Source organism: Mus pahari, chromosome 6, assembly GCF_900095145.1.
Source record: "Mus pahari chromosome 6, PAHARI_EIJ_v1.1, whole genome shotgun sequence".
In the NCBI taxonomy this organism is placed as follows: Eukaryota; Metazoa; Chordata; class Mammalia; order Rodentia; family Muridae; genus Mus; species Mus pahari.
In genome coordinates, this window is record NC_034595.1 from 77,617,953 (window position 1) to 77,629,717 (window position 11,765).

The window sequence follows — 11,765 nt, forward strand, 5'->3', positions numbered from 1 at the left end:
TCTCTCTCTCTCTCTCTCTCCTCTCTCTCTCCCTCTTTCTTTGAGACTAGGTCTCATAGAGTCCAGGCTGTTGAATCCTCCCTCCAGCTTCTACTTCCCAGATTCTGTGATTACAGGCATGCACCACCACACCTGGCTTTATATGTTTCTAGGAATTGAATCTAGGGCTTTGCGAATGCTAGGCAAACATTCTGCCATGTCTGGAGTATACATTTCTTACTAAAATCTTCAAATGCTAAATATGGCTCTTGGAGTTGATATTAAAGATAATTAACACACATATATGTCAAACTTTAATGTACATTAAAACACTATGATTTGTACAAATACAAAACATGTATAAATATGTTACATTTTATGTTGTGTATAATTCGTTAAACTATTTAAACAAATGCTAGAAATGGTAACACTTTCTTTGGAGTTCTGTTATGTGATAAGATAGGACAAGCTGGTTTCTTTCTTCTTTCTTTCTTTCTTTCTTTCTTTCTTTCTTTCTTTCTTTCTTTCTTTCTTTCTTTCTCTCATCTTTTTGTTTGTTTTGCTCATTCATCTGGAGGCTCACTGAATCTGGATAGTCCAAACACATCAACCTTGGCCTTGCCCATCCAATGTTCCATAATCTACAGCTTTGTGTGCATATTCCATCCTCAAAGAAAGATGACTTGGTTCTAGCAGACATTCAGGCTCCAATAACACTGCAGAGTTCTAGTGAGTTGGATTTAACCTTTCTGTCTCATTTGCTGTCTCCTTCCCCATCATAGTCACCCACTCTTCCCACAGTGATTCCTTGAATAGTTCCTTAAACCTCTGGGTCCTTCCTACTTCCATGTCTTTGTTCATTCTACTTTCCCTACCTAAATTATTCCTCTCCTCTTCCTCTTTGCCTATTTGAACATTTCTCACTGACATTTAACAAACTTGCCCCCCCCCCCACCAAATGCCAACCACGTGTGCATCATGATGACAGCCACAAGAAATCTCTTGATTTACTAGTTGATAATCTAGTAAAACCATCCTCTGGGCAAACGCTAGGCACAACGCTAGTCTGTCCAGTACTATTTGTCCCTTGCTAGCTGTAACTTTCCAGATAGACTTTAGCTATCTCACATATCTGAAAGGGCTCAGGCATTAATCAACCTATAAAGTAGGTGCTAAAATTGAACAGGATGTAGAAATGGACCAGCACTCCTTTTCCTTCTGTAGTAAAATCCTTTTCCTTAAGCATATATACCTAGATAGGTCTCCCTACATTGGCTAAGGCTTATATGATCCAAGTATAAATATATATGATTAGCTATTATATATAATATATGTGAATATGTATAAAATATGTGACCTACATACATTATTTACATTTAAAAGTTATAGTTTCTCTCTCTCTCTCTCTCTCTCTCTCTCTCTCTCTCTCTCTCTCTCTCTCTCTCTCTTTCTGTGTGTGTGTGCCCATGGAAGACAAAAAGAGGGTGTCAGATCCCCTAAGACTGGAGTTAAAGGCAGTTATGTGCTACCTGATGTTCGAGCTGGGAACTGAATTCTGTTCTACAAGAGCAGCAAATGCTCTTAACTGTTGAGCCCTCTCCCAAGTCCAGACTGATGTATATTGGTCGATCGAGTGCTAGGGATACTAATGTCTCCATAATCTTTGTACTGAAATAAGAACACCAGAGAAAACTAAGTCCAACCAGGGCAGAGGAACCTCTGTTGTATGGATTCGTGGGCAGGAAACCAGGGAAGAAATGGAGTAGTAAAGGCAGTGAGTGAGTAGGACCCAAGACGCTGCCGAGCTAAGGTTCTCCATGCTGCTAGGATAACAGATGTGTGCACCATCCCGTGTCTGTGGCCTTGGCATGCTCCGCAAGCACTCTAGCGCCTGAGCTACATTTCATTTTTTTATTTTATTTTATTATTATTATTTTTTTTGAGACAGGGTTTTTCTGTATAGCAGCCCTGGCTGTCCTGGAACTCACTCTGTAGACCAGACTGGCCTCAAACTCAGCCTCTGCCTCCCAAGTGCTGGGATTAAAGGTGTGCACCACCACTGCCCGGCAGAGCAATTTTTTTAAAAGGTTTATTTATTTATTTTATGTACATGAGTACACTGTAGCTGTCTTCAGACACCCCAGAAGAAGGCATCGGATCCCATTACAGATGGTTGTGAGCCACCATGTGGTTGCTGGGAATTGAACTCAGGACCTCGGGTAGAGCAGTCAGTGATCTTAACCCCTGAGCCATCTCTTCAGCCTCTGATGAGTGACTTTTTACTTAGTGACCTGCATTCCTAGTGGGTTTTTTTTTTTTTTTGGCTTTTTTTCAAGACAGGGTTTCTCTGTGTAGCCCTGGCTGTCCTGGAACTCACTCTGTAGACCAGGCTGGCCTCGAACTCAGAAATCCGCCTGCCTCTGCCTCCCGAGTGCTGAGATTAAAGGCGTGAGCCACCACACCCGGCGCATTCCTAGTTTTGATGGGTAGTATCATGGTCTGTCACTGGAGTCACCTCTACTCTCACCCCTCAAAGCTAACCACCCAACAAGCACTATTAACTCTGCCTCCCTTTTCCAGCCCACCTCTCTTCCACTGTTGCTATCATCAACCTAGTTCAAGTTCCAGTAATCTCCCAGAGACAGCTGGTCTCTCTGCCTCCACTCTAACCCCTTTCCATTCACCTTTCACACACTGCTAGAGTAATAATCTTTCTCAGGCATACACATCTGATTATATCACTCTCCTTAACCATTTCTACCCCTGCTCCTCAACTGCTCCCTTTATTCTGTTTAAATTCTGAGTAGAACATTCCAGACATTTTGTTCTTCATGTAACTAGCAGCCTTCATTTTGCCCCCTCCTCCATCCCCACATCCACACCCTGTGCTCAAGTCACAGTGACCTACTTTCAGTTCCCCAAACACAACATGTTTTATCAAGCCCCTGCACATACATGGAAGGCTTTCTGTGCCAGCCGGAGGCACTAATTCATCTTTGAAATTCGGTGAGTCATTTTCCCTGACTTGCTCCAGCCATAGTCTGTCGCCAGCTCTTGTTGCTTCTCCCTCCAGCTCTCCACAATCTCCTGCACACATTTACATATTGCATAGACTTGCTTGCTTGCCTGTCTCCACTGGTGGCAGTGGGAGGCTCACTGAGAACAAACTGGTTCTATGTGTCTTTGCATGCTTCATGTCTATCGTAGGCTTAAAACAGGTGCTCTTGTATGAGCAGGTGACTCTTTTATAAGTACTTTAGGTTGGACAAAGTTGGGGCATAGGAGCCTCTCTACACAGAAAATAGCCAGTTTGGATGCTGACTTAACTTGGAGAAAGGTCCTGGTCATTTTTTGCCTTTTGTATGATATTTTGATCATTCATTCAACAATTAAGCACCTATGTTTCAGGTCTCAAATGACTTTTTTAAAAAAAAAGATTTTTTATTTTAGGCATGCAAATATACTGTTGCTCTCTTCAGACACACCAGAAAGGGGCATCCGATCCCATTGCAGATGGTTGTGAGCCACCATGTGATTGCTGGGAATTGAACTGAGAACCTCTGGAAGAATAGTCAGTGCTCTTAACCACTGAACCATCTCTCCAGCCCTTTCATTTTGTTTTGTTTTTTCTTTTCCTTTCCTTCCTTCCTTCCTTCCTTCCTTCCTTCCTTCCTTCCTACCTTCCTTCCTTCCTCTCTTTTTCTTTTTCTCTTTCTTTCTTTCTTTCTTTCTTTCTTTTTTTTTAAGAATTAGGAGGTATTCTGTTAAACAAGAAAACCAGATGTGTCCTTAAAGAAGAATATTCGGTAAAAGCTTTAAAGCTGTTTGAAATTAAATTATGAAAAAAAAATGAAGTTCAGTGTTTGGTGATATAAATATTCCATTCTACTATCGAAGACAAGTTTGATCAAATAACTCTTCGAACAATCTTACAGCGACTCTCCTACTCAACCACATCCCAAGCCTTCTGTACGTGGCTTCAGATAAGAAGAGTAGGGTAATGGGGAAGATGCTGAAAAGATGGCTTAGAGGCTAAGAGCACTTGCTGCTCTCACCTCTGCCTGGGGATTTACAGTCGCTTGTAACTCCAGCTTCAGAGGGTTCAAGTCCTAGACCCTTCAGAGGGTTATCAGTTCCCAACATGGGCCAGGGCTGTGGGCCTCCCCTCTACCAATAAAAATATAAGTGTTGGGAGGGGGGAGGGAGGAGGGGGTTACCGCTAAATAAATAAATAAATAAATAAATAAATAAATAAATAAATAAATAAATAGAATAACATTACTGAAACTTACCACTTGGTGGCAGTGCTTCTCCATAAATAAGGTGTCACAGGCCTAGGCCTTTAGATTAAACTAGTTCATAAATTCTACAGAATTATAGTAAAACTGTAACATGATAGACTCTTTTTCAGAAAAAGAAAAGAAAAGAAAAGAAATCTAGAGACATATCAGGGAGGGAGAACATTTATTTAGCATGGATGAGGACCCGGCTTTGATTTTCAGCTCAAAACCAAAAGAGTCAAAAATAGAATTTGGCATCTCTTTAAGCTTTTCTTACTCTTTAGCATCTGTTTTTGTTCATTTCCATGGAACGAATAATAACAGAACACTTGAGAATGGCACGAATGTGTTTAGTTTCATTTTTCTCATGTACTTGTAATCTCGGCATATTTATTTATTTGTGTGTATGTGTGTGTGTGTGTGTGTGTGTGTTATGCTAGTGCTGCATATGACATATGTGTGGAAATCAGAGGATAACTTTGAGGCGTCTCTCCTTCCCTTCTGCTGTGGGTTCTAGAGACAGAACTAGCCTAAGCTCTAGGGTGGATGAGGCCCCTGAAGTAAGTAACTTCACCTGCTGATCCATCTTGTTGGCCCAGAACTGATTTGTAAATATTGATTCTGTGTGCTATGTCAAGATCCAAAGTGCCTAGTTTTAGAAGTATAGACTAACAGATGAATGTAATTTTTATTTATTTTGGTGTATATGAGTATTTTGCTTGAATGTATGTCTGTGCTCCACATCCGGGCCTGTTGCCCATGGAGACCAAAAAAGGGTATCAGATCCCCTGGAACTGGAGTTACAAATACTTTTGAGCTGCCATGTTGGTGATAGGAATTAAACCAGGGTCCTGGAAAGCAACTAATGATCTTAACCTCTGAACTATCGTTCCAGCCCTTGGAAATAATTTTTTAGGCAGAAGTGGAATTGGGGCAACAGAACAGGAGAAGGAGATTTTGGAGGATGCTCTATGTGAGCCTGGAAGTCATAAAGAGCAGGTGACATTGGACTCCAGCAGTTCCTAGCTTTTTAAAAGTCTATTTTTCTCATTTGCTAAAATGGAGACGATCATATTACTTCCCTTACACACTTACTCCGAAGAGTAAGAAAACGATGATTATAAAATTCTGCCCATTCTTTGTCACAAACTGTATGGCCAATAAAAGTCAGTCCTCCGGCCGGGCAGTGATGGCACATGGCTTTAATCCCAGCACTTGGGAGGCAGAGGCAGGTGGATTTCTGAGTTCGAGGCCAGCCTGGTCTTCAGAGTGAGTTCCTGGACAGTCAGAGCTATACAGAGAACCCCCCCCCCCCAAAAAAAAAAGTCCTCCAAATGCTGGAGGAAGTGCTACAGATAGATGCATATTTATGAATCATTGATGTATATAGTATATAGTATATAGTATATAGTAAAATAGACTTTAAAAAAAGGGGTGGGGGAATATGAGGATGGATGGGACTCTCGTATTTTTTGGAAGCCGGGAGATTACTACCAGGGAGGACTTCATGCAAGCTAACTAAGCAAGAGCTCTACTACTCAAGACCCTTAGGGGTGTAGAAGTGGGCAGAGATGTGTAGAAATGGAGTTGCTTTTTATCTGAATGTGTAGTCAGATAAGGTTGGAAACTTTAAAGGGGAGACCAGTGTCAGAGGTGACTGTCATCCCAGGTATCCTCTGAGGAGATTCTAGGGATGTGAGGTTTTCCGTGCTAAACCTGGGAAAGTCCTAAGCAAACTGGACAGAGTTGGTCGCTATACCAGAATAGGTGAAGGGTGGAGGGTTGGGGGGGTTGGGGGGGATGGAGGATAATAAATACTCAGATCTTTCTTTCCCTATGCCAATTGGTCTCTTTACAATAAATTTTTAAGGAGTTTTACCACTGGCTTGACCATTCAGAAGACAAAAGGCATGTTGGCTGGGACAATACAGTCCAGAGAGGTCAGTCCTGCCTGCCTACAGAGAATCGACCCAAAGAGGTAAAAACATTAACTCTGTAGGTTAGGATTGCTCCAGGCATGAACTGATGGAGAAAGCCTCCAACGGGGTCTCAGACTCCCTCAGCAAAAAAATTCAGGTGTGGGACACGCCCAGATTCCTGGGAACTTCTTCCCAGTTCACTTCCTGCATTGCAATTTCTCTCTAATTGCATACGGTACGAGTCATCGAACGAAGACAAAGGTCAAAAGTCCAAGAACACCATTCGCAAGATACCTTCTTTCTAAGCCATAGCGCGGGACCTCTTCGCCCCCCCCCCCGCGCCCCTGAGACCCCCCAGCCACCCCAAAGCCACTCCTAGATCTGTTTGACAAGAGCAGCCACAACCCGCCAAACCAACGCAAATTACATTTGCCGGGCCGGCAGGAGGCGCCTCCTGATTGGCAGGGAGATAGGGGTGGGGCCTCGGAGGGAAGCCCTCCCTCGGATTGGTGCAAACCATCGAGGTTGAGCGCTGTACCGCGTCTGGGCGCGAAAGCTCGAACTTCGCCGCCGAGCTGGAGACGGCGGGAGCTGTCGCCGTCAAGTTGAGGTTACTGGAGACACGTTCTCCTGGAGCTGCGCGGAAGGGAGGCCGGAATCATGACCGGAGAGGTGGGTTCTGAGGTGAGTTTAAGCTCTGGTCCGGGCTGTGGAGGCTTCTCGCCGAGGGCCGGGTGGTGCTCCAGGGTGGCGCAGGGCCGGAGCGCCAAGCGGGAAGACTACAATTCCCGGCGTGCACCGCTCCGAGACCACTGGACAGGGTCTGGGGGCCTCTGGAGGGTCTCCATCTAGCTTCCCGCGCTCGTTCCCCACATCTTCTGGTTCGGCGGCGCGCGCTGTTGTCCGCCCAGCCGGGTCCTCAGCTTGTCACTGCAGCCCGCCTTGCTCTTTGGCGCGTTTCCTGCCGCGCAAGCTCCCTTTACAGCATCCCCAGAAAAAAAAAAAAAAAAAAAAAAGGCCGTGGCCAGAGCCTGGCTTGGAAGTTGTGGGATGGGAGTCTCTGTAAGCACAGGGTGAGGGTTATACGCAATTGGAACTCTGGTTCTGGAAGGGACTTCTGAGGGTGTCGCGCGTGGACCCACAGTCTTTGCCTACAGTGGCCTGGCTCCCAGTGTCCTTCCAGTAGCTGGTGACTCACTAGTGGCCATAGAAAGCCTTTTCCGTGATCTGTGTTCTTTTCTGGAGCCAGGACTAGGACCAAATAGTTGCCTTGGGAACAGATTTAATGGGGTACCAGAAAACCTAATCTCCAAACAAAAGCCTTATTTTGACATGAAGTTTTCATGATTAGATATTGAACAAAATATCAGACTTTAATCAAGATCTCATCGTTCACCAACCTGTCTTTTGGCCTCACTAGTAAAAAAAAAAAAAAGCCTTAATTTTAAATAACATTTTTTTCTTTTTTTTTTTTNTGTTGTTTGTTTGTTTTTGTTTTTTCGAGACAGGGTTTCTCTGTGTAGCCCTGGCTGTTCTGGAACTCACTCTGTAGACCAGGCTGGCCTCAGCCTCCCAAGTGCTGGGATTAAAGGTGTGCACCACCCTCGCCCAGTGTATAACGTTATTTTCAAAAGGTGGCTGACTTCATAAGCCACACTTTTGCTGACTCTTACTAGAAAGAGAAAAAGAAAGAAAGAAAGAAAGAAAGAAAGAAAGAAAGAAAGAAAGAAAGAATAAAAGTAGGAGACAAAAGCCGGGTGTGGTGGCGCACACCTTTAGTCCCAGCACTCGGGAGGCAGAGGCAGGCGGATTTCTGAGTTCCAGGCCAGCCTGGTCTACAGAGTGAGTTCCAGGACAGCCAGGACTACACAGAGAAACCTTGTCTCGAAAAAAACAAACAAAGAAACAAAAAAAAAAAGTAGGAGACAAAAACAGGGAGGCAAAGTTAGAAGAATGGTATGTGAGCACAATTACTGCATGATTGTGAGTGTCTGTATGTGTGTGTGTGTGTCACTATCACAGTGGGATCTGAAGGATGGCTCATAAAGACATTTGTTTTGAAGCCTGACAGCGTGACTTCTATCCCCAGGACTCACCTAGTAGAAGAGATTAGATTTTTGCAAGTTGTCCTCTGTCTTCCATCGGTGCTCTGTAGCACACCACTCCCTCTCCAAATGTGCCTACACACACACACACACACACACACAGGCAAAATAATTAAAAAGGGGGCTAGAATGGTGGCTCATCAGATAAGAACACTTGCTGTTCCTTCAGAGGACCTGGATTTGGTTCCTGTCACCCACAGGATGGCTCACAACCATCTGTAATTACAGTTCCAGAGAATCCAGTGTCCTCTTCTGACCTTCATGGGTTTCAGGTTTGCACTCAATGCCCTTACATGCAGGGAAAATACTCCTACACATAAACAAAGTAAATCTTTTAAAAATTATTTTAAAAGGGACTGGAGAGATGGCTCAGTGGTTAAGAGCCCTTGCTGTTCTTGCAGAGAATCCTAGTTCAATTCCCAGTGTCCACATCGTAACTGTAACTACAGCTCTACGGTGTCTCATGAACCTTTTGACCTCCACAGGCACTTCATGAATATGGTGCACAGACATATATGCGGATGAAACACTTATACTCATAAAATTAATAAATCTTTTCAATTGGAAAAAACAACCAAGTGAATCTGATTTGTGCAATTAATGTGTTTAATAAAAGTAAATGGAGCTGTTCAGTTATTATCCTGTGGCAATTAGTCTCTGTGTTTGTTTGGTTTTGGCCTGTGACTCTAAATGTCATCTGTTCGTCACACTATCCCATTGGTTCTTCCCAGTTGTAGCTGATGTCCCCTCGCTGTGTGTACCCAATATACTCAGCTCTGACTCCTCCTTGTTAATGCTAGGTTTATTCTCATTCTCTAGGTTAACCTGGAAGTCAACGATCTAAAACTCCTTTCACAAGAAGCAGCAGACAGTCCTGTAGACAGTGGGCAGGGCAGCTTTGAAACACTCGAGCCCTTGAGTGAAAGAGGTTTGTAATATATGTTATGTTAATTTTAGGAATAGAATGTGGGATCCTGGGGGCTGGTGAGATGGCTCAGTGGGTAAGAGCACCCGACTGCTCTTCCNAAGGTCCGGAGTTCAAATCCCAGCAACCACATGGTGGCTCANAACCATCCGTAACAAGATCTGACACCCTCTTCTGGAGTGTCTGAAGACAGCTACAGTGTACTTACATAAAATAAATAAGTAAATCAAGAAAAAAAAAACAAACAGAATGTGGGATCCTGGGTTGTGAGTGATTTCAGTTAATCTCGTTATTTTCTTGACTTTTCGAATTAAATTGTTAGTGCCCCAACTTTATTATTTATTTTCTTTATAATAAATAAAAAATAGCAGTGCTTACATATATATATTTTTTTAATTTTATTTATTTATTTTTTTTTACATATATTTTTAAAGAACATCCACTATATAACAGGAATAAATAATGTTATTTTTTTTAGTTAAAAATAGATGAAATGTCTAATAGTTACTTCATTGCCTGGTTAAACGCATTCATTATAGAACAGGATTTCTCACACCTGCCAAGATGATTAGAACATTACACATTATAAATGTAATTACACATTATAAATGTGTGTAATTACATTTCTTAGCAAGAGAGGTTTCGCCACAGAAATTTTTTTTAAAATATATTTTTAGATATGCTTTGCTTCAGTGAGTTCTTAATGGTAGTTGTGTAATCCCACAAGGTGGTATATCACATGTATAATTAAATATATTTTTAAGTAGCTCAGAAGAAGGACAAAGGATTGGGTGATTGGGTACTTTCTTTTTTAAAAAAAAACCAAAAAAAAAAACCCACCGTTTCCTCCAGATTCTGACGACGAGATTTTTGTGAGTAAGAAACCGAAGAGCAGGAAGGTGTTACAAGACAGCGACTCTGAGGCCGAGGACAGAGACGATGCCCCGGAGAAACCCACCTACGGCAGCGCGGAGGACAACAAGGAGACAAAGAGCAGGAAAGTGCTACAAGACAGCGATTCTGAGGCCGAGGACAGAGACGATGCCCCGGAGAAACCCACCCACGGCAGCGCGGAGGACAACAAGGAGAATTTATACTCAGGGAGGAGTCAGAAGGTCAGAAGCATTTCCAAAGCCCTGGCTGACAGTGACGAGAGTAACACGGGGGACACTCTGTGTCAGGAGAGGCTTGAGACTCCAGAGACTCCTTCCTTGGCGCCAAGCCACCTGACAGGAAGCTCTGTGGCCTCCGCCACTGACAGAAAGCTCTCCAAAATACTCCTCAGAGAAGGAGCTGAAGGAAAAACAATGTCTAAGAGAAGACTGGAGAAAGAGGAGAGAACAATGGAGAAAATCAGGAGACTGAAAAGGAGGGAAACAAGATGTGAGGTATGCTGAAATTTTCTGACCTTTGTAACTGTTATTATTGTTATTTTTGATCAGGGTCTCACCACGGAGCCTTCACTGTCCTGGAACTCACTCTGTAGACCAGGTAGGCCTTGAACTCACTGAGACCCGCCTGCCTCTGCCTCTCAAATGCTAAGATTAAAGGCGTGAGCCACCACGCACTGCCCAGCTGTTTCTTTTTTATTTTTATTTATTTATTTTTAATGTGTATGTGTCTGTGCCTGTGCACCATGTGGATGGTGTAGGTGTCCGTGTCTGTACCATGTGGATGGCGTGGGTGTCCATGTCTGTACCATTTGGATGGCGTGGGTGTCCGTGTCTGTATCATGTGGATGGCACAGGTGTCCATGGAGGTCAGAGATGTCAGATCCTCTGGAACTAGAGTTACAGGCAGTTGGGAGCCACCAAGTGAGGGTGCTGGGAACTGAACCTGGGTTCTCTGAAACAACCCAAGATCAACTTTTTAATTCCGTGTGTAAGTGAGAACATAATGCTGTGTCTCTTTCTATCTTGACATATGCCCTCTAGTTCTATCAACATTGCTGCAAATGACACAATGTCTTTTTTTTTTTAAAGTTTTTTTTTTTTTAATGAACAATATATCCTTGAGTATGGATGAATATTTTATGTATCTGCTTGTTGAGGTACATTCTAAAAACTAATTAGGTTTTGATTTTTTAGGTAGGTTGATATTTTAGAAACATAGATTTTAATTCCTGATAATTGTTTCTGCACACAAAATATAGCTTTAAATTGACTTCTTTGCATGAAGAGTGATGGTTATGTAATTTGCAATTATTGATCTTCTTTGCCATTGTAGATGCATTAAGGATATTTCCAAATAAATGGGGTATTGGTTTCTTGGTGTGTTCTTGTAGTAATTCTTCATTATTGTATCTCTGATGAAGTTGACTTTTGAGAGGAGAATTTTTAAAGACACATGTATCAATCAAAAGTTTACTTGTTAACTAGAAAAATTATCCTCAAATTTTATTTTATTTTATTTATTAAAAGTTTACTTATTTAAGCAGGGCAGTGGTGGCACATGCCTTTAATCCCAGTACTTGGGAGGTAGAGGCAGGTAGATTTCTGAGTTCAAGGCCAACCTCATCTACAGAGTGAGTTCCAGGACAGCCAAGGCTATACAGAGA

The 11,765-nt window shown here is 42.8% G+C and overlaps 1 protein-coding gene across 1 annotated transcript in view; it reads left to right on the forward strand.

The window, feature by feature from the left end:
• The first annotated feature begins 6,838 nt into the window (after positions 1–6,838).
• The window catches only part of Clspn (claspin), a 35,673-nt gene continuing 30,746 nt past the window's right edge, over positions 6,839–11,765 (forward strand). The window contains exons 1-3 of the mRNA XM_029540396.1: positions 6,839–6,862; positions 9,103–9,211; positions 10,061–10,596. Of these exons, the coding sequence (XP_029396256.1) occupies positions 6,839–6,862; positions 9,103–9,211; positions 10,061–10,596 (669 nt within the window). The remainder of the gene's footprint in view (positions 6,863–9,102; positions 9,212–10,060; positions 10,597–11,765) is intronic.